Consider the following 22,929-nt stretch of genomic DNA (forward strand, 5'->3'; position numbering starts at 1 on the left):
TAGTGAGTCAAGCAGCCACCGTCAGGCCTCAGACGCAGCTGCACTTCAGCTCCGAATGTCTTGTTTGTCATCTTGGCACCTCTGCTCCAGGACAGGAATTGATAGACCTTTTGATTGACGCCTCCGTCTCAACTGTGTCGTTTCCGTGCAGAGTCCTGGAACAAAGGGCGAGAGTGAGGTTGAACACATCAGGTGTCAGACAGGCAACCATACCATGTTCTTTTGGTTGTACTATTGGCACGTTACGTTGGTCAAACCAACAGCCAACAAACAGCCTTAAACTAAAGAAGTAAAATTGACCGACTGAATTATTAATGTTTCTTTCACAATACTGTATGAATATTTAACAGCATTGTATCTATTTTGCTTTTTGAAGTAAAATTAATATTTCCTTTCTATGGTTTTAATAAAGTGTCTGCTTAAATTAGAATAACTTTATTAACAATAAAACATTGAAGTATTCATGGAATGTTCAGCTTTTAAAGCTGATGTTTGGACACATTTCTAAAACAAACCAAAGCATGTTAGGACTTTGTTAAACTACGTTCAATTCCAGGAGCTCATCTATAGTGTGTTTCAATGTATCCACATATCAGCTGACTGGTGTTGAAAGGGGAAAATAAAAACTTCAGTAAATACACCACAGTATCCCGGTGAAACTGCATAATTCTGCCAAGGAGCTAATATCTCCCGACTTCATTAAAACACATACAAAGTATACAATAAATTGGATACAATTTTATATATAATCACTTGGTCGACGGGTGAAAATCATCTTGCAGCCATTACAGTTACAGATGAACAATAACATATTTTTTGTGTTCTGTCACATATACTGTAAGTTGATCAAAATATTGATACACCTAAATATCGGAATACAGTCTTTTCACTGAATTGATTTTTCAAAATTAAATTAATTAAATGTAACATGCCCATGTATTATGTCACCATATTTTTGCCAATACACCCCCCTAGTTCCTTGAGCCAAAAGGAAGAAAGACAGATGCCAAAGGTTTTTTAGAGAAATAGAGAAATAGCTAAAAAAATGAATGATCTTAAGGTTTGCCTTAAAATGAAATAAAAAGTAAATGGAAAGAACTTACCAAAGTCTAAATGTAAATTTGGTGTAAGTAAGTTTTCTCTAGGTTAACGTATTAATTCTGTAAATTGTTAATCATAATTTACTGGAAGCCTTTGAGACGAACAGGATTCTCTGCAGGCGTTTCTTATTTCTTTTAATGTCTATTCTCTACCTTCAACTTTTAGCTGGAGAGAATAACATTTGAGCTGTTCGGTGGGAGATGCTATCACGTTGCAACGCTTCCAGAGCAATATGCATGCCATTATTTAAAAGCCCGGCCAGCAGATGTTGTTGCTGAGGTGTGCGCGGGTCTCGGTGCTGAAGCGATGCCTGGGTCAGCAGCGCTGCACTCAGCACTCTGACGCGCATCCACGTGGAACAAAGTCCTGGCTCGGTGTCTCATCCCCGGCTTCCTGCTGAAAGGTGACATCTCCAAGGCTTAACGCCTGCATTCATCTACTAAAGAGAGCACAATTTGTTAATCATTCCCCCTCACATGGCGGCCTTTGTGTTGCGGTTGGTTAAGCAAACAACCGAATATTCAAGCAGTGAATGAGCAGGAGCCTCTCAACTGTTGCGTTAATCTGCCCCGGGTCGGTCCTGAGCAGTGATACAAGTGTTTGTTGGGAACCTTTCACCGCTTCTCATGTACAGTATATACCATGTTTTTAAACTCATTTTGCTCCATTTTACAAAGTATATACTTTATTGAATTTTGTTTTGATTGTTTAAGCGCTTTGTGACCCTGGTCTGGAAAAGCGCTATATAAATATAAATTACTTACTTACTTACTTACTCATCTTTAGCATCACTACACTTTAAACACTTTAGAAAAGTCAATTAAATACATCTAGGTGTGTTTTGTAAAGTTGTAACTGTTAAAAATGTGCATATATTAATTTTTTTATATTTGTTGTTTGGCTGTTCCCAGTATAATTGTGAGTTTTAAATTAGTAATCATTTAAATTGAAGTAAGGCAAAAATAAATAAATAATATTAACACTTAAAATAAGACAACTAAGCAAACTAAAATGACCACCTGTTTAGGTGAATGTTGAAATGCACACATCAAATTCTGTCTGTGGCAACAAGATAAACCAAAAAATTGAAATTTAGTTTGCAATATTTTGTTTTTGATGCATGTTTTTATTCCCTTTAATTCATTCATTTAGTTACCCTTGCTATCATCCTGGTTATTATTCAGTTATGTTTGACACTACATGGGGTTTTTTTCACCACAGCGATGGTAACCACAGGATTATTTGAGGTTCAACACTTGATTTTCAAAGCAACAATGTTAAAGAATACAGTTTATTCTGTGATAATGTTTATATTGTAAAACCCACGCAGCCAATTCAAACATTCATCTACTTCCAGGTCCAAAATCGTGTTATTCTTTCAATTTCCTTTCTTCTTCTTCATGGCTACTTGGGATTTACAAGGTTCTACTGGGTTTGCCCGAGTGACAGCAAGGAAATATGAGGGAATTTGGTCATTTGTGAGCTTCTAACAAGAACAAGATGAAAAAAGTTCAACTAAATTTAAAGTCAGTATTGAGGAGAAACCGTATCGATCCACCTGATGTTTCTGCAAAGTTCCACCAAAAGTCAGCGGAACACAATGACATGTGTGTCTCGGCCTGAGGTGACCACAGAGACAGTATTGCAGAGATGCAGGACATAAAGTCACTTTGCAGGGATGGCTTGCGTTACAGCCGGAGTGATGTACGACCTGGAGTCCCATCTGAGGGCTCATGTTACAAGGCTTATGCGGCACTACAGCGATAGCTTTCCGTATATGGAGTCAGAAGCGTGGAGTAATGTATGGAGCCCTCGTGTTGCCAAAGCTCTGACTCAGCTCGCTGACTCGTGCCTCCAACCCTGACCTCTGGCTCGATAACTAGACGTTTCAGACGTGCACTATGTTATTGCAATCATTCTAAAGGTGGAGTGATCTTGTTATCTGTCACCTTGGCTGCGGGGATTGTGAACCGTTCTAGTAACATAATGGAGATGTTCACGTGGGCTACTGACTTTCTCTGGAAATCACACATGTATATGTTTACTTTTCTCTCAATGTGCTCTCACTTCATCTGTGATCATCGGGATGAATTCAAGCATTTTCGTCATTTGGTTCAAACTTGCGTACTAGCAGATGTGTAGCTTCAAATCTGACATGGCTATATGCAATACAAAAAGCTTTCTAACTCTTTTATCATGTTTTCTCTGACATACTTCACCAGGAAGTAAGCTTTGTTAGCTGAAATTGCAACTTCCAACTTCAAAGCACGTCACAAGATACATGTGCAAGATATTAACAAAGCTGAGTGTGTAGGTAACAAATGAGTAAGGAAACCTTCAACACCTTCCTAAATCCAGATGGAACTTATGAAGGGCAATACAATTTAATCAAGTCCAAGTATTTCTTACATTCCTAACCTCTTTATCAAATCATTTGTCGAATTATTGAACATCCAACAAATAACCTCTTAGGCTGAGGTAAAAAGAAAATTGTATTTCGAAACAAAAATATATAGACAGACGAGGTAAAACTCCAGGTTAAATCAATATGTGTTTCTGAAACTGGGGCAGTTCAAAGCTATTGACAGACTTAGTATTCAAAATTATTATTATTTTTTTTCTAAAATACACCATCATACTATGGAAAGTCAAGTTCTAATAGAATTTATTGATTCACAGAAATCAAAATGAACACGATATTCTAGTTGAAGGCACACTTTTCCAGAGGTGAACTCAGTGGTAGCTATAGACGTACTATACTTGTTATGAACACACTGTGTTGAAGAGAAATGTAGAAACACACACATTATAGCGGTCATCAGTACAATCAGCGGTCAATGTGGATTTTCTATTTCTATTAACGTGGAAACACTATTTTAAGGTGTGGACACACAATGCTCTACAGTAGACACACTGTTGAAGTTCTTAACACACACTGTGGACAAGGAGCAGAAGATATTGTACACAATATGGTCGACCTAGGTACACAATCGTAGATGCAGACATACATTAACCAGTGTATTCACTTTATTATCAAGTATTGAAACGAAAGTTGTGGATGTTTTAACACACATTGTGGAAGTTCTTGAAATACTATGATCATTTCTTAGTGTTTTTTTTGGATAAAAAATGATCTTACAACAACTATCTATCTCTGCTAATCAATGTTTGGATGAACACATCCTCAGACACACACTTTGATTTGTTTATTGTTCTTTTGTGAGTTGTTCACAACCAAACCTTTTTGCTTATCGTTCCTCAGGTGACCTTCACGAAGAGGAAGTTCGGCCTGATGAAGAAAGCCTACGAGCTGAGCGTGCTGTGCGACTGCGAGATCGCGCTCATCATCTTCAACAGCTCCAACAAACTGTTCCAGTACGCCAGCACAGACATGGACAAAGTCCTGCTAAAATACACAGAATACAACGAGCCCCACGAGAGCAGAACCAACTCCGACATCGTAGAGGTGAGCGTTGGATTTATACTTCAGGGGGGGTTATTATTCAAAGAGCGCCGTTGACTACCGGGTGATTTTTAAGAACACCCGGTAGCTTTTAATGGTTTGCTTGGGATGTTTTGGACACGAGGCACAAGTTTCCTCCTCGTCACCATGCAGATATGGAACAGGGAGGTCTGCACTGGCTGATAAAGTGCAGCTCCTCCAGACCATTAACCGACATGGGGCAGCTATCTCTGCTGGTTCAGAGGACGCTCGCCACCGCGATCACCCTGTTTCCCATAGATATTCCTCTACCTGTGTGTCCGCCCGACGCTCGGCTTGATAATTGCTCCAGTTAAGTGGAACATTCCATACTGTATAAAACCCTCCGGAGCAGAAGTGTGTACACATGTTCCGACGTCATCTCAACTTGCAATCATTGAACCAGTCGTTGTTCTTCAGAGTCCATTAGAGACCATCGCTGCCTATCGGATTACTCTTAATTGAAACCAGTAGGAAGAGCAACTCATGATCGCTGTTTACTGGGAGTTCCACGTTCCAGCGCTTTGTCATATTACACTTCCTGGACTGATAATTTGTCACACGATTTCACTTAAGACAATGTGTCGACTTAACGAGTAATTGCTGAAGCATCACATTTGAATTAGCTTTTCTGTGCGACTGTCAAAACCGTCTGTTGTGTATTAAAGCAAGACGGAACATGACAAAAACAACTGAGTGAACTATTTATCATTCTGATCTATCTGACATGAAACAATAGAAATTTATTGGAATAAACTTTACCAGACACTTTTCACAGATGTAGCTGGCCAAAACCAAAGACAATAGTTTGATTTGCTCATCTGTTTCTTAAATCAGCAAGTTGTTTGTATCAGTTAAAGAGAGGAAAAAGAAACAAACTACTGTAGTCAGACTTTACTTGTTACTTCATAGCCATAGTCTGGTTCTAGCTGATTTTCTGCGTGCCAACATGTTTAAGTTGGGATTTAAAGGCAAACCAATTGATTAATGTTGATAACTTTAAATTCCATGACACTAGGGCTGAAGCAATCTCTTGTCAAAATGTACGTCTGTTCAATATCTAAGATTTGGTGAAAGCATTTTAATAGTAGATGGAAGTGATTCAGACTTAAAGTAAAATGTTCACTGCCAAACTAGTTTGTACTCAAGATTTTTAGAATCCATTAAGATATTTCTATATATATATTAGAGTGAAAAGCCTTGAACTCATATAACCCTTTAATAGAGGCTGATATTTCATAATTATTTATTTTGTTTTGCAAAAAAAGTAATCAACAATGACTTTTTATAATTCAAATAAATTGCGATCATGTATCATGTAGTGCTACTGTTTATTGAATCCAGCTCAAACAACATTCAAGACTAATAGCTTTGGATGAGCTTTGGAATATTTTTGCACATTCTTCACGTCCTGGGCCACGAAAGTGATCGAATGAATCCATGGTTTTTGGAAGAAGTTCACTTGGAGAAATTAGAAGAATTACACCGAGCATAAAAGGAGTCAGCCGCGGCCCATTATCTTTTATTCATGCTGCTGCTGCTCGTGAATTACCTGCTTGGCAGAGCTGCACAAGAGTGTTCTGGCGTCCTGTGGATGCAGTCGCTCCTTCACCAGGGGCCCTCTCAGCTGTGCTGGGGCTCACCTGCATGAAAAATACATGGATACATCTCTGTCTTACGTAACCGTGAACACAAATGTGTTCTTCCACAAATCCAGTCTGGCGTTTTCTTAAAACACCCCAGCTTGCCCAGTTTTTTTTTTTATTCATCACCAGGTTTTTTTTTTTACATCACCTTTTATTGGTCTTTTATCTGAATCTGTTTTTCCAAAACTAAGCTTTGATAGTTTACTGATCATTGTTGACGTTAGGGCATGATTTATTCAAACAGACTCATTGACTGTAAATTATTGAAAACTGTACACATTATTTAGCTTTGCTTAAAACTGATGTACGTAGACGTCATATTAAGGTCACAACTCTTGCTACTAGTATTAGTTTTACTGAATAACCAGTAGTTCATGTCATTTCATCATAACCTCTATTGTAAAATGGTAATAACAGCATGACTCAACTATATGTAGTCATAATATAATTATACGTTGGCAATCCAGTGTTTAAGTCCCACGATAATTTGGTTTGGGCAACACAAAAGTTATAGTTGTCACCGTGTTTTTTTTTTCTTCTGTGTTTGTTTCAGTTTATTCAGGTCCCTATGGTTTCCTAAAACACAAAGAGTAATTGGTGCGTTTGTGTCGCGCTTTGAACTGGCAGGACATAACCCGTGCACCTGTCCTCTCCCTGGGGTAGCTGGGATTGTCTCTAAGAATCCGGATTTCAAAATCAGCAAAATGGACTACAAAGTTGTATATATATATATATATATATAAACAAATGTTCATATTTCTACTGGTTGGGGTCAAACCAAAAATATTATAAATGGTTTTATAGTTTGACTCTGATCCCCTGAGGGCCAAATAAATGCAATGAAAAAGCAGCATTTGGCCCTTGAATATTAATAATATATATGTTTCTGGATTGCTAAGGAACCAACTTTGTTGTGGACATAAGTGTATACCATGAAACGCACTCTTGTCGTCACAGCCTATTATAGTTCCCCCTTGTTTCATCAGCTGTTAACTTTTAAAGTGAATTGCTAACCACAGTAAATTGTATTTATAATTTCGTGTCATGCTAACGGATACACGGCACTGTCATGAGCCTTTGCTTCACTGACGGATTGTTTCCGGCTTGGCTCTGGTGTCGGACAGATACATATTGTACACGATAGAATTACGGCGCCGAAAACCAGTGAATGGCCGAGCGCTACACTGGAGCATCAGTGGACCAACTTTTTCCCTCGCAGCCACTTTCAAGAAAAACCGTCCTGCTACACAAAGGCTGGGACAGGACCGCTGTTGTCCCTGCTCACTCACTCGGCCAGACTCTCTGCAGAACTGCACAAACCCGCTCTGCCTGCTGGCTACACGGGCCCGGCTCAGAAGTGAAGAAGCAGAGCAGAAGTAACCATCTCCGTCCACATCACAGCGTCACCGCACAACCCCTCGCTGTCGGATTGTTCTCGGAGCCAATGTCAGAAAATATGCTTTCATCATCTCATCAGACGGATCTGTCCTCTCAGGTGTTTACAGACCCCCGTATTCAACCTTTTGGGTCGACGCCTACAGAGAATACATGTGCCACTTTTCCTGACGGTACCACGGACCCGCCCCCTCCCTCCCCCCAGCTCAAATCCAGAAAATGAGCTTCACATGAAGTCACTTTCTTTGGACACTTATCTTAATTTTTAAATCCTGTTAAGCCTCGTTTGCAACTTTGCCGTGCAAACCATCATGTGCTCGCTTGTCCGGTTCTGGAGAAGAGGCTGTAAAACGCTCTCATGCCTTCCATCGGGAAGCTCTGTCCGTGCGAGAGACGGAAACCAAAGGTCACATTCCTGCTCAGTAGTACCATCTGTAGATAAAGACTGGGCTGTACGGTGTGAGGGAACACTCTCCATGTTTTCCACAGATGGATGCATGCCTGGGCCACAGTGTGATAACCCAGCGAGGGCTGTGGACTTTGTCTCAAACTTGGCTGGCACTCCAAAGCAGAGCTGGAGGCTCAGATTTTTTTCCCACTATGTTTGAGTAAATATGCCGTTACTCAATCCGTTTTGTGCCAGAAAGATTCTTTTTTTTTTTAAAGCTAAATAACCCTAATCATTCCTCGTGTTGCAATACTGGACTTTATAAACAAAAAATGGATTCATTTATTATCCACATAGTCTGTAGCACAACAAATGGGATTATAAACATCTTGTTATTGCTCTTTATATAGGCACAAGAAAACATGATTCGAGTGATTCCATGATTAAAGTACGAGGCTTTAACTCCTCTTGTATGTTCTGAGCAATTGAAGCAGCCGTTGATAAATGGACCAGGGGTGAGCGCAGATGTAGCCTTTGGTGTACTTCGTGTAAAATGAGTCTGCGTATAGATATGCCTAAATCCTGTCATGTAGGCTTCCGATATATTCATCACATAACTTTGGGTGGCCCATGAAAGCATGGGAAAATGGAAGGAATGATACAATTATCGAATACCTTGTTTGTCCAGAACTTTGCATTAAAAAAAATGCGTTACTTAAAAAAATCGACAACAATGTTTTGGGGCTAAATTGTAAGCGTGTGTTATTGCGTTCATAAGTGGGTTTTAAACAGGAATGATTTGGTGTTGAAAGTTACATTTTTAGATATATTCGTTGTTTTCTTAGTCTCACTGCAATTTGCTTTTCTCATTAGCCTGGCCATGACCTAAAGAATCATAATATCCAACTTTTAGTATGATATTTTCAAAAGTACAATTCAAGACATTTGGAAAAGGAACTTTTACTCTGTTGGCAAAGCTTTGGGAGATAATCTAGTTTAGATCCAATGAAGTAAATGTAATTGCTTAAAAAAACGAGCTCGCTTTGTTGTAGCAACTCACATAAGAGTATCTTTTAGCAATAAAAAGTAAACGTTCCTGCATTACCAGCAGAACCTGTGCACACATTCAATCTGACGATATAAACTTTTTTTTTGTGTAGAAAAGTCCTGTACAAATTATATTTTTTGACATAAACGAGATGTAATAGTCTGATATTTCGAGTTTATCAGGTGATCATCTATATATTTCAAGTATATTGCTTCATAAACTATATTTTGACAGCACAGTTTGGGTTCTGTCTCTGGAGAACCTTCATACGTGCCTTGATGGTGTTGTTTCTATTGTGTTCCTTATTGAATCCTCTCTATACCACAAATGAAAACACTGCTGTTAGTCATTAGATTAATCCAATAATCTGCACTCTTCCCCTCCGCCTGCCGGTGGAGTTAATGAAATTTTGCTCTTGCTCCACGATAACCTCTCACCGTTCTCCCGTACACACACACACACACACACACACACACACACACACACACACACACACACACACACACACACACACACACACACACACACACACACACACACACACACACACACACACACACACACACACACACACATACGGCGATCGCTGTCACTGAGAGGAACCTTGAAATCCATGAGCAAACTTCACAGGCATCTGTTGCAACCATTCAAGCACACAAATGTGCAGCTCTTCGTGAATCGATATTAAAGCCAATCTCACCTCATAAACGAGGATTGTTCAAAGATGAAACGTTTCATTGTAAGTCAGTCGCTTCCGTCAGCTTCCGACTGTCGCGGACAAGAAGCCGAAATCATTCAAAGGGAAATTCGCCCCTGCTTATCTCCGTCATAATAAATAGTGGCGGCCATTGTTAATGTGGCTGGGGAGTAATGAACAATCCTTCTCTGTTTATGAGGGAACCATTTCTCACAGAACCTCGAGAGCAGAGGGATATTAGCATAAAATCATCAGGTAATTTCCATGAGTTTCTTATTTCGCGATCGGTATCTACTCTCGCCATGAATAGAAGGGAATGAATCATTCAACCGGATTTGCAAGTCTTATTGAATCATTGCAAATTTTGACCATTGCAGAATGTCAGGCTTGAACCTTCGACCTCCATCGTCCACAAAAGTGGCTTTTCATGTGAGAGCTGAGATTTGTCATTTGTCATGTAGAAGAACTAAACTCAGATGCCGGTGTTGTCAATCACAGTCCAAGCGATGATTAGGACTCATTTTTTTAGTTAATAGATGTAAATGAGCACATCTGCTGCGCTGGACCAGTCTTTGGTTTTCCTGATTGATCAATTATTCTCCTGCTGGGGGCTCGTCCGAGGATTGTGGCGGGAAGAAAAACCAACTAAAACATGTTTATATCTCATCTTTTACATGCTCTAGTTTTTCATTTTATCAATTCAACTTCTCATTGACAGGATCTTGTCAAAACAATAGAGCTGGGGATGTATTTGCAGCCACAATTTAAACTAGACAAGCACTGGTAGAGCAGGTGACACGTCATGTTTTCTTGGTCATTTTTTTTCTTAGTCATTTTTTCCCCCTAGTTTTTGGTTCAGGAAAAAGTCTCGGCTTGGTCAGTCCAGAACCACAACCACTAAACCGCCGTCGACATTGAAATACATTCGTTACCAAGTTGTCAAGACTTTTTTGGCAGCCATGAAAATAATGTGTAACTAACAACGACGAAAAACAGATTTTCAACACAGCCAATTGATATATGTATCCAAATTTTTAGCACAACACAAATCTGTTCCTGTCAGAAACAATTTCATGCTAACAAGCTAGCTACAAGCTACTTGTTAACGGTCATAAATAGCCAGAAGTTTGACATCATAAAAGGTTTGTTTAGGTAAAATCAGAAATTTAGAATGCAAAGTACAGGGCATTTTGCATGTTGTGCGTTCAGGGAAAATAGTTGTATTTTATATATTATATATTAAATTTAATTATTCCATAAAATTTTCCGAGAACTTTTAAACTTTTAAAAAACACTGTAGTGATCTGAAAGTTTAGTTGGTTCTATTATACTTCTGAAAAACTTGTTTAAAAACTGCTTCAAATTTAGATTATCTAAATGTTTAAATAGTTGGCTTGTTATTTTTCAACCGAGGCTTTATTAAATGTAATAATAGTATGCATAAGGCCCTCGAGCGAGACTTCATACATACTTGATCTATAAGTTTGGAGCAGAAAATTACAGATGTGCCAAAAAAAAAGTTGAAATAAATACGAAGCAAAATTAGTTTGAGCCTCAGTATGTCCTCGTGGTGTGTAAAGGATAATTTGTGATTTGTAAGCAGAGTGTCAACATTCATAAGCTGTATTGTAATGTAAATATTAGTCCAAGACAAAATAAGCAAATAAAGGAATTGAACAGGAAAGTCTAACAAAAAACGTTTACGAAGCCATATTCAAACCATAAGTTGTAATATTTACAACTCTGATATTTTCTTAAAGATCTACATTCATCTCTTAAGTGTAACCTCCCGGTGTTATGTGTGAACTTGGTAAATATCTCACACATCTGTCTTGTGAAAATGTAATTAATACCTTATAGATAATTAACACCCTCTTTAATTTAAGGGTGTAAATTGCTTTTATATCTTCCTTGGAGGTTTGGTTCCATCATCAGTTGGAAGCAAAAGCTTGCTTAGGTGAACGTGTGTTTCGATGAATATTGTGTTTATTAAAATAGAGGTTTTCACGGAAGCAATAATGAGAAGGCTAAATCAAATGTCACCACTATTGACAGAGACTTATTAGTTTGACAGAATATATGTGAAGCACTCCTCTCCAACTCATATTTAATCTTTCCTGCCCTTTCTCCTGTGATATATTGCAGTTATATTAATATATGTGTGTATACATTTTCTCCACGTGATCTTCCGCATTATTAAAAAATGACTTTTAATACCAGCATAGGTGCCTTCTCATTTTTGCATGATCGTCAGAGTTAGCTTTTCCATATAGAATGCACATCTATGAGGGATTATAGAGAAAAGTGAGGCTGGATGAAACATTAGCGGTTCTAATGGTTCTGTTGCAACACTCTGGATTTCAAAGTGCCCCCTTTTATAGGACAAGGACTTCTTTTCCTCTGGGCTTTTAGTGAAAAAGGGTCACCACTCCTCTTTTGTAGTTTTTTTTGAGTGTAATGAAAGAGCAGTAATGTTCACGAGTGTGTAGTCGCCATATAATGTGACAGTTCTTCAGATACATCCGGAGGTGTCGTTCAAGTATTTTGTTTTTCTGTCCATTCATGTTATTGTTTGGCGGCGTCTCTCTGGTGTGCGAGGCTTGTTACCAGGTTACAACATTGCGACTTTTTGCTTTTGGCACTTGTCAGACTTCATTGACGTCAGAGGTTCTTTTTCTCTTGCTCCTCTCCAGACTCCATGACAAGTGAAGACAAGTGACGGAACAGCCAGAGACCATTCACTGACGGCTAATTAATCGCAAGATATATAATATAATAGTTTACTCTTGCACCGCTGGTGAAACTCATCCCTGTTATCAGCGATATTATGAATTAAAATGTAACTTACAATAGGTGTTATTGCAATTTTATATCATAAATTGATGAGTAAATAACAAAGGGAGATGGAGGTTGTAAAATCAGTATTTTCTATGTATTTTTAAATGTAAAAAAGGCAGTTTTTGATTGACCATAACTGCTATATTCTCCTGTATGGTTTGTTTTTTGCCCTTTTCTTTAACTGCTATGAGGTGACCAGACTGCTTCACCAAGTTCAAATGTACACAGAACAGATCAGTGATGAATGAAAAATAATGAAGCGCAGAGAAGTGCGTCACCACTTAGAAATTAAAAGCCGGCTCAGAGATATCAAACATAGCAATCAAGGAGTACTTCAAACTCCACTCTGGATGTTACACAGATGTGTATTTAGTCTGGATTTAAAAAAAAAAAAAGAAGGTTCAGATGAGTTTTTCAGGAGAATTATTTGCCTGGTCACCCCAGAGTTTGCTCAGCCACCTGGTTACTCTCAGGAGAAGCGAAAGGTTCTCGTAAATGAGGAAGAACGAGATGATGAAGAACTTCATAAATAAGCAATAAAAGTAGAAATGCATCTGGAATTTAACAGGAAGCTTGTGTTGGATTTGTTCTTTGTTGTTGGTCACAGATTAGGAAACACATCCTTAACAATAATATATGAATAATACAAATATTTGACTTTACTCTCTCTTTATCTCTTTGTTTTTAACAAGTAGGATGTTGTCAACGAGTGATGAAAAGTACCTTTTAATATTAATAAACTGACATTGAAAAATTTCATTCATTGAAAAAAGTTGAGAAACATCTTGAATCTAAAGAAATATGTCGAAGCATTTGTTAGTTTCCTAAGACGTGAGTTTGAGTCTCAAGGCCAGCGCTGAGCAAAAAAAAAAACGGATCCTTGTTGCGCTAAAGATCATTAAACCACAGGAGTCAACGCCATCTCTTTCCCTCCATGACCTTGAAGGTCGAACGGGCTGAAACGAGAGCTTCCCTCTCGCAAACACTACCATCTCGCCCTTGTCCTCCTCCTCCTCCTCCCTCTGTGCGTGCTGTGTGGCGAGGGCGAGGACAGAGCCTCGGCCCTGCCGGGATCAGGGCGCCCCGGATCGGGCTGGCATGGTGCCACCCCACCCCACCACCCCCCAAAAAACCCCCCTTGGCTTCTCGCTCCGCCGGGGCCACGGAGAAGGATCTGCCATGTCTCAGATTGATGAGGATGAGTCTGTGGTCTGGGGTGTAGGGTGTTGCAGGACAGACGTCCCGCTGGCACATCCTGCCCTCTTGGCTGCCCGCCCCCCCCCGCCGCCCCTCCATCTCTTCCTATTCGCCTTATCGGAACTCCTAATTGTCCTTATGAATATTTTAGAGGCGAGCAGGAATGGGAGTTCAGGGTTGGGGATATGGTTACAAGGGCCCTGACAGCTAATGATCCACTCAATGACCAGAGAGCAAAGACGAGGGTGAAGATGCAGGGAGAAGATTCTGGAAATGATTTATTTCTTTTGCTTTGATCTCTCTTTCTTCGTGGTGGGCGACGTCAAGTGGACTTTTCAATTTGCTCCACTGCAGATGGAAAGCTTCTAATAGCTTTGTCATCCTTCAGCTCTGAAGGGACCCTTCACTGCACAGCAATTGCCTGCTATTCACTCAAATGAGTGGGCTATATTTAATTGGCAGGCTTGTCAGTCAAACGCAGGTAATCTCGACTTGAGTCCCTCCGACGTCGGACCAGGGTTTCACCTGCGATCAACCCCCCGGTCACACACACACCACTGTGTGTTTTTCTTTTGGCTCGTTGTGGTCCGTCTATTGTCAGCGTCTGGATCTCGGTCCATTTATTGTTTCTGGAACAGCTGCAAGACAACAATAATAAAATATAGGTTGCCCACAGACACGCGGGGGGCGCCCCCCCCCCACACACACGTCCCCCCGCACTTCCTCTCTGCTAACTAGCAAGACAATGGCAGGAGCCAAAGGAAGCACACAAATTCAGTTACGGATATCATTCCATTCACTACACTTTCTTGTGCGATGGTCATGCGATACAGCGATAAATAGACATGCATCACGCCGCCGGCTCAATGGACTCAATGTTTGTCGGAGGAAATCGGAGCAAGAAACAAAGCAAAGTGCTGTTAGTTGATTAAAGATGATTTAACACACTAAAGGCTATCATTCATCAAATTAACTATCAGTCCGTCTTTTATTTTTTTTATCCAGAAAAAGCTTTATTAAATAATAAAAGAGAGATAGTGTCAACATTTATAGAAATGTGGTCAGTGTTGTTATGAAGTTAGCAAGAGTCGTCTATTTGAGTTATCTTTCTATTATTCTGTCGATAAACTGAGTCAAACATTCATAAAATACAGTCATGTATTTTATTTTGAAACTTCCCTTTTTGTCATACCATGTAGAATCAATGAGGATATCAATTGATTGATATATAGATACACCAATAGAAGTCACAGCAGTTTACACAAACCAAATGGATTCAAAATACATGCATGTTAATTTAAATATACATTTCACGTTAAAAATGCCAAATGAAATGAAGAAAAAGTACAAACAATACCAATGTGAATAAAATAATAATATAAACAATAATAAAAACGTATGAAATAATTTAAAAAAAATGATAATGAAACAAATATAAGATGAAAGTCATAAAATAAACACATTAATAAATGCATTAATGCTAAATATATAGTATTGTGTTTGTTTATTTAGAGATTATGTTTTCATTTTTATGTAGTACATGCTTCACCCTCTAACAGGTTTTGTTATACATCAGTCTGAGGCCAATGAAAGTAATATAAAAATAGTTAACAAACTTTTAATTACATCTTGCTAACTGCGACATTTTTGACAGATTCTTATCCTTATAGATACTCCTACAATGTATGAATATGTTTTTTTTACATTTTGTTTCAATTTGCCATCTCAAACACTTGGATTCAAGTCTCAGAAACAGTTTTAAATGTATATATTAGGTAGTTTGTTTTGTCAATATATATAATATAATATATACAATGATATATAATAGGACAATTACTTGTTAACGTCAATTAGGACATCCTCGGCCGTGGCTCATGCTTTTCCGCAGACATACCCAGAGACGCTTTAATGCCCTCGCAGTGAAGAATACAGCACCAGAGGGGAAAATGGAGCACAGTAGCGAAAGTCTCTTAAGATGTTATATAAGAGCAGAAATATTCCTAAGCAGATAAAAGCCTTCCTATCAGCCGCCTGCCCATGCTGATTTCCGAGTCCATTCACACTCAAAGGGGCTCTTTGATGAGCACATTAGATGGAACGGCCCCAACACAATGGGGATGTCATGAGGATTAGCACGCTACCTTGCTTAGTTTAGCGCTGGGCAGAGAGTCTGATTCACGCCGCGTACGAGAGCCGGTGATACCCCACCAACAAACAAAGAGGTTAAGTTTCATTGAGATCCAGGTTGAGTCTGAAAACAGAAAAACTCCAAGATTTGTTTTCTCGTCGTTCATAGTGTTGGTCATCTCTCCGCCACCAATTACCGCTTAGTCTTATCGAGACTCCGGGCATGGACGGCTGTGGATTTAATTTGAGAGCAGTCAGCTCACCAAAGCATGGAGAATACGGTTACTTTCCAGGCTGTAAGACCCAAAATATATTCTCCAGGAAAAGCTGGGGAAACGTTTAGTCCTTTTTTTTTTAACATTAGCAATCAAACAAAAAAAAATGCTAGCATGATAAACAGCTTCCGTCGTGACAAAAGAGTAATTATAAGATCAAATCGTTCCAGGATTTGGATTTAATATGAGAATGAGTGGCAGCTATTGTATAGATCAGCATTTTGTGTTTTCATATAAAGCATCAGAACCGTAAATTTAATTTATTGCAGCTATACAAATAATAAACCGTTCTTATTGTGCATGAAGAATAACAGACAACAATGGATCTTTGAAAATATGTATTATTTATTTTTGAGGAATCTAAAGGGAAACAACATTTGTTTTTATTAATTTAAATGTATCATTAAGATTCAACAAGTATCTTTTGAGCTTGTTAAAAAGTTATTATTTATTTATTTTTTACTGATAATCTTATTTTAAATCAAAAATGTCTTAAATTATTGGTGGTCATAAAGACTATGACCAGCAATAATTCTTAATAATTACATTTAAAAATGTACATTACCACTGTGATGGCCTTTCCCCCGGGGGCCACATTTTATACAGTGGCTGTTGTGAGGGGCCATCACACCAAATACAAAGGAAAAGAATAAAATCAAGTTAAAAAATCAGACTAATATGTATAACAAATATGATTATATTGTATATTGTATATGTATATTGTTCAATGTCTTGAATTTCAAAGCTCAAATATTTGTTTTCATATTTACTGCAGTCTTTATTGAAGGAAAATAAATACTCAAATGCCAAAAGCAACAGACAAAAGTCCTACAACAAAAACTCAATATTTATATTTCAGGCTAGTAATGATAATAATGATAATATAAATAACTACAAGATAAAGTGGTTAGTTTCTTCATGATCCTTGACATCATGAGGGCCACATAAATACAGTCAAAGGGCTGCATGTGGTCCCCAGGATGCACTTTTCCCAGGTTCTGATCTAAATGGTTAAATCTGTATTATTCATTTAAAATTGTATTGACCAGTAACAAAGGTAAACGACTTTAAAAGGAATATATTCAGCAGTCCTGCTTTACAGGTCCGAAGTGAGGCGTGTGTTTTAATGGCAACACACACAACACACACAAAAAGGCTTTTTCTTGATTTTCTGGAACTCCTGTGTTGTTCTCAGTATTTTCTTGATCTTTAAAGTATATACTTTTTTGAGTATTGTTTTGATTGTTAAAGCGCTTTGTGACCCTGGTCTGGAAAAGCGCTATATAAATAAATATTACTTACTTACTTACTTACAAGTTGAGGTCTGCTGTGATTCACACATAATGGAAGACTTCTTTCCTCTCCTTCCTTCTGCTGGCTCCCCCACAGTTGGACGTCAAGCTTTTTATATTGCACCACTATCATCCTCCTTTCTTCCTGCCCTCTATTCACTCGTTCAACAGCACAGTACATGAATAAGTTACATTCAGAAAGCTCTCTGGACACAAGAGAGGCAGAACACCAGAGCCAAATGCTTTTCCGAGTCGCACACGGCGAATTGCTCTGGACCCATTTTGCTGAAAGCTCCTCTTATGGAAGAGGTGATGGAGGGAGCCCGGGCAGCAGTTTGGGATTTATTTATTAGTCCATAAAATGATGTTTGGTCCGATTTGTTTATAGGGAGAACACTTTGAGGTAGCTATTAGTGGAGCGCAACATTGATTTGTTTTATGTTTGCCAGTAACAAAAGTGAAAAACAATCACAGCACAAGACTCGGTTAACATGCATTTACCCGACTAAATGTAATTTGTCATTTTTGAGAGTCATGACTTTGTTATTCCGGAGCGTACGTTACAAAAGAATCACAGCTAAATACAATTCTTTTTCCAAAAAGATGGTCACACAACAATGAAATGTTTTATTTTTCTTGACCCTTAAATATGTCACTTTTTTTCTCCGAGCTTTATTTAAAACAAACCTGACAAATTAAATAAAAAGAAGAAAGATATTATTTTTGTCCGTTTTATAGATTTATGTTTTATTTCATTTACAGTAAAACAAACTCATTATAATAAAGAAAAAAACCCAAGAAAAGAAAAAGTACATATTTTATTAAAACATGGTTTCATAATATAAGAGGGTGGATGAGGAACAATTAAATAAAATGTGGCCAAAATATAAAAAACATTCTAATTAGAAACATGCATTTTAAACTTTAGTTTCAAACAAGCACAATGAAAGTTCTCAATAACTCAAAAAGTAAGATATTTAACAATTTAGTAAACGTTTCATACATGTAGCTATGCTAGTTAGCATCACAGACATGATTGTTTAGACGTATTAGACTAAGTTTATACTTTTAACTTGGGGGGGAAAATGTCTAGAAGTAGGTCAAAGACCTGCATGAAGTCAAGTTTAATAACGTACAGGTACAAGTAGTTGACTACTATGAAGCGTTAGCCTTCCAATGGGATGCTGACCCAAAATCTATCATGTTGCCTGGAGGCATGAATGTGATTTGAATATATGTTAAGACTTTTATTTACTTATTTATCATTAGCTGCCTCTAAGGTTGAAAAAAAAAGAAGCTTTTTTTGGTGTCGAGGGACACTTAAGCCTTTTTTGATTGGCCAGCTTCTGTCATTGATATTAGATGAATAACAAAAAAAAAGAAAATGTGTTTGTACTAGTATCTTTTCCAGGTTTTTGTGAATGAATCAGACTATACCTTCTTAGTGACAGAATTAAGGACCATCTCACACCAGAATGAATCGTGTCTTTCACACAACCAAGGCTGTTTGAACTTGGACTTGCTCTCCTTTTTGTCTCAGGGACATTGTGCGCAAAAGGACTGGAGGTTCATTCGGGGTCAGGCGTCCTTCAGGATTCTGTGCGGTCCCTTTTACGGCCATGTAGCCTTGCAGCTGTCCACCGTTGGCGCTCCCGATGAGCTCAGCTCTGACAGGTGTTCGGTGTGGAGACACCTGTCTTGCCATGTGGCGAGAGCTAGTGATCCTTTACTCATAAACAAGACACATCGAGGTTGAAATGGTTCTTAAATTAACCCCCGATTCTCCAGGTCTGCTGATATGTTTTTGAAATTCTTCTTGCCTGAGAAGTCGTTGGTTGTCGTCAACTCACCCACCCACCCACCACACACACACACACACCACCACACACACACACTATCTGCTTCCTGTTTACAAGCTGCTTCTCCCTACACGGCTCGGTGAAGTGTTCTGAAAGTCAATCCGCCCAGCCCATCTCACACAGCCAACAGGTCGACCAAAGAAATTCACGTAATGAGCAGGTTGGAGCTGAAATTTGCAGGTTCGGTCGGGGATGTGCGGTGGAGTAGTCGAGAAAGTGCATAGCTGAACCAGAGTAAACACAGGCCTGTTGGGATTTCTATGGGAACGTCAACAGGAAATGAACCGGCGAGACCTTTTTCTTTCAGCGAGAAGAATGCCACCACACTGTGCTCTACCAAACTATAAAGATTCTGTGGCACAGTTGAAGCCTTTAATTCACACCAGAACTTTTTCCTTTCTGGTTCTTACCGAGGTGCCTGTCGTGATGGTGATGCATACTACAGTTTGAAGGAGGACTGTGGAAGACTGACGAAAATGACCAATTTATTGATTTGAAGTCGGGTGGTTGGAATACAGCTTAAACGGGCAGAAATGTCTTTTTTTCTTGGACGGACGAGTGCAGTGTTGCTATGGGCAGCTTGTTATTGAGCTAGTGCTGTAAAGCTAGACAACAACAGTAGTCTATGCTTTATGAGTAATTTCATTCTCACTTATGTCGTGAAATGAATCGTCTAGAAGAAGCAAAGAAAAGTATATTTAACACCAATTACAGCCATATATGACTGTAAGATTACAGTATTTTTATAGTCATACTGGCATCATTGCTGATCATTATAACAAACCTACACCTTATTATTGTATTGAAGATTCATTAATTCATCTGTATTATTTGTAAACAAGGCACACATGGAAGCTATTTTCCTAAAAAACATCCACACGTGGAGGGTAAATCTATTCTTGAAAAGTCAATCAATGAGATTATTGATAAAGAATATGATTATTTATTGTAATAGTTAATTATTAAAAGCGAAGATTGTCTCTGGCAATAAAAAGTTAGGATTGATTTGGTTTATATGCTTAAGAAAATTCAGTGTGGTAAACACAACATAGGATTTTTCCGGTGACAGAACAAAATAATGCATTAAAATAACATATTGTATTCATTTTCAAACCAGTGTCTTATTTCAGGACCTTATTCAAGATGAACTCTAATATTCTGTTTCTCTGAAATAAGATGCGTTTGTTTCATTATTTTACCTGCATTTCTTATTTTCAAAGATTTCATTGGCAACTGCATTTCTTTGTTCCAATGTCTTACATTTTCACTTTTACCAATGATATTTAAAGATTGAATAACTTGACATTTTCCATTGTTTGTCTTATATTTTATCTCATCATGGGGAAAAATAAGTTCATTTTTCTCAATATGGTTCCTTCCTTGAATGTGTTTTTCCAAAACAATCGCTTGACAACGTCGGAAATTTCCATCCTTCTCTGGGTTTTGTCGACCAATCCTGGAGCTTCTTGTTGAATCTTCGGCTCGGCAGGTTGAGCTGTCTTATCAGCGTGAGGATGTCACCGACTCTTTTCCTCCAGCACACACACTCTCGCACACACGCTGACACGTCTTCTTTGTTGAGTGATGAAGATGAGAAATTGAGTGCGAGGTCTCATTAGTGTGTGTAGGTTCCTCTCCTCCGGCTCGCACTCTGAACCCCGCATCCACAGGGGTCAGCGACCTCCGTGTAGACTGCGACTTCTGGAAAAAAAAAAAAAAAAAACCTGCAGACAGAATTGTGAACCTGCAACCGCCTGATAGAGGAACCTTGGGAGGCGCACATAAATCATGTTTTGATGTACACTGCCTTGATATCACAAGCTGTCACATGCTGTCAGCGGGTCTTGTTAGCGCCGCTACTCAGAGCTGTAATGAGGCGCAGTGAACAGGATGTACAAAAGTGAGGAAGAGCACTCAACGGTTGTTATTAAGTTGTACAACGTTTTTCTTGCCGGAAGTTGGAAGTTCACTCTTCGGTCTCGTTCATGTGCACCTCTTTGCTTATACGCTGCATAATTCCATGCTGATATAAGCATCTTTTGGCACATTTTCATAATCTGCACTTCCACCGGTGACGTCCGTGGCAAATCGAGGAACATCCACGGCCACGTACGATCGCCTTATTCAAGGCCGCTTAGGATAAAAGGACGAACGAAACCAGACCCGAGTTGACCGTGTCGAGAGCTTCAAATTGATAATTCACCAAAAAAAAAACAACCCGCCGCGACTTGCATACTGTTTCTTTTCAACTGTTCAATTTCCTTTCAGAAATTGAGAAACAAAGGCCATAATGACTGTGCTAGTCCCGATCCCGATGACTGTTTTGGGCACAGCCCCCTCATGGACGACCATTTCGGCAAACTAAGCGAAGAGAGTGATTTAATGTACAAGCGCTGTGGTGTAAGTACTTCCTTTGTTCTCCTGCTATATTGTGTTCATTCCCTGTCTTTATGTCGATGTTCACTACAGGCGCTAAACAAGAAAGAACACAGAGGTTGTGATAGCCCGGACCCCGATGCCTCATATGTCCTCACTCCTCACACAGAAGAAAAGTATAAAAAAATTAATGAGGAGTTTGATAATATGATGAGAAATCATAAAATCGTAAGTACTGTAAATGCAATGTTTTGCTTGGCTTTGTGGCACAAAGGATTTACACCTTTTTTTTTTCACTTAACCTCTACCTTTTGGTTAGCAACACACCCACCACAAATCTTTCTTTTCTAGCCTAAAACTAATGTGACCCCTCTTTCTTCTTCTGTGCACTTTCACGTTCCGCAGATTTGACACATCTTGATAAGATCACAGGTCAAATGTTGAGTATTATGCGCCTCTTTATACGGACTATAACATCAACTATATGTAAGTTTCAAAACAGGCTAATAAGGTACGATAGTAACCAATAAGATAATGTACAAAAAATCAAGTCAATTCAAGTCCGGTCCGCCAAGTCACTTTATTTGGCCCACCAGATAGTTGACTAAAATTAAAGTAGATAATGTTCATATTAATATGGCGACATATAAAGGCACCAAAGTTTGAGTTAAGATAAATAACGTAGATTATGGAGGTCAATAACTAAGAGACTTTTGATAAAGCTCTTTTTTTCTGTGACGGTATTTGAAAGGTGTTTTTGCTTAAGGAATAAAAACAGTTAATTATAATAATAATAATAATAATTAAGATAGATTAAGCTCTAGGATTGAAAAGCCAACTTTGAAATCTATATCAAACTTCCTGTTAATGACAGTTTAAAGGTAAATATCCTGTTTTTATCAACAATTTAAACTCTTATAATACTGTGTAGCCCCTTGAGTTGATTGAGTTTGACACCTGTGCTGCACAAAAGTAACTCACAAAAAACTAAAATAACTATTCTTAATGTTAAATTGAGCATTAAAGAGTAACAACTGTGGACACTGTTTAATAAAGGCTTTAATCCTAATAGGAATGAGGAAAAACTTCTTAAAATCTGTAGCCATAGTGCAGAATTTGTCTTTATACCCAAGAATTACAACGTTTAAATTAAAATACAAATACAAGTATCCCGCTCACCTGAAATGGTAATCCATGGGTGGGATGTTT

The 22,929-nt window shown here is 38.5% G+C and overlaps 1 protein-coding gene across 7 annotated transcripts in view; it reads left to right on the forward strand.

The window, feature by feature from the left end:
- mef2aa (myocyte enhancer factor 2aa) overlaps nucleotides 1-22,929 on the forward strand; it is a 75,049-nt gene that overhangs the window by 30,871 nt on the left and 21,249 nt on the right. For 3 of the 7 annotated variants that reach the window (XM_087797961.1, XM_087797960.1, XM_087797962.1), the window contains exons 3-5: nucleotides 4,364-4,567; nucleotides 21,613-21,744; nucleotides 21,814-21,948. In XM_087797961.1, coding sequence (XP_087654087.1) covers nucleotides 4,364-4,567; nucleotides 21,613-21,744; nucleotides 21,814-21,948 — 471 coding nt within the window. The remainder of the gene's footprint in view (nucleotides 1-4,363; nucleotides 4,568-21,612; nucleotides 21,745-21,813; nucleotides 21,949-22,929) is intronic. The other 4 variants (XM_087797964.1, XM_087797966.1, XM_087797963.1 and 1 more) reach the window with 2 other exon arrangements.

Source organism: Callionymus lyra, chromosome 8 (assembly GCF_982586985.1).
Source record: "Callionymus lyra chromosome 8, fCalLyr1.hap1.1, whole genome shotgun sequence".
Taxonomy (NCBI): Eukaryota; Metazoa; Chordata; class Actinopteri; order Syngnathiformes; family Callionymidae; genus Callionymus; species Callionymus lyra.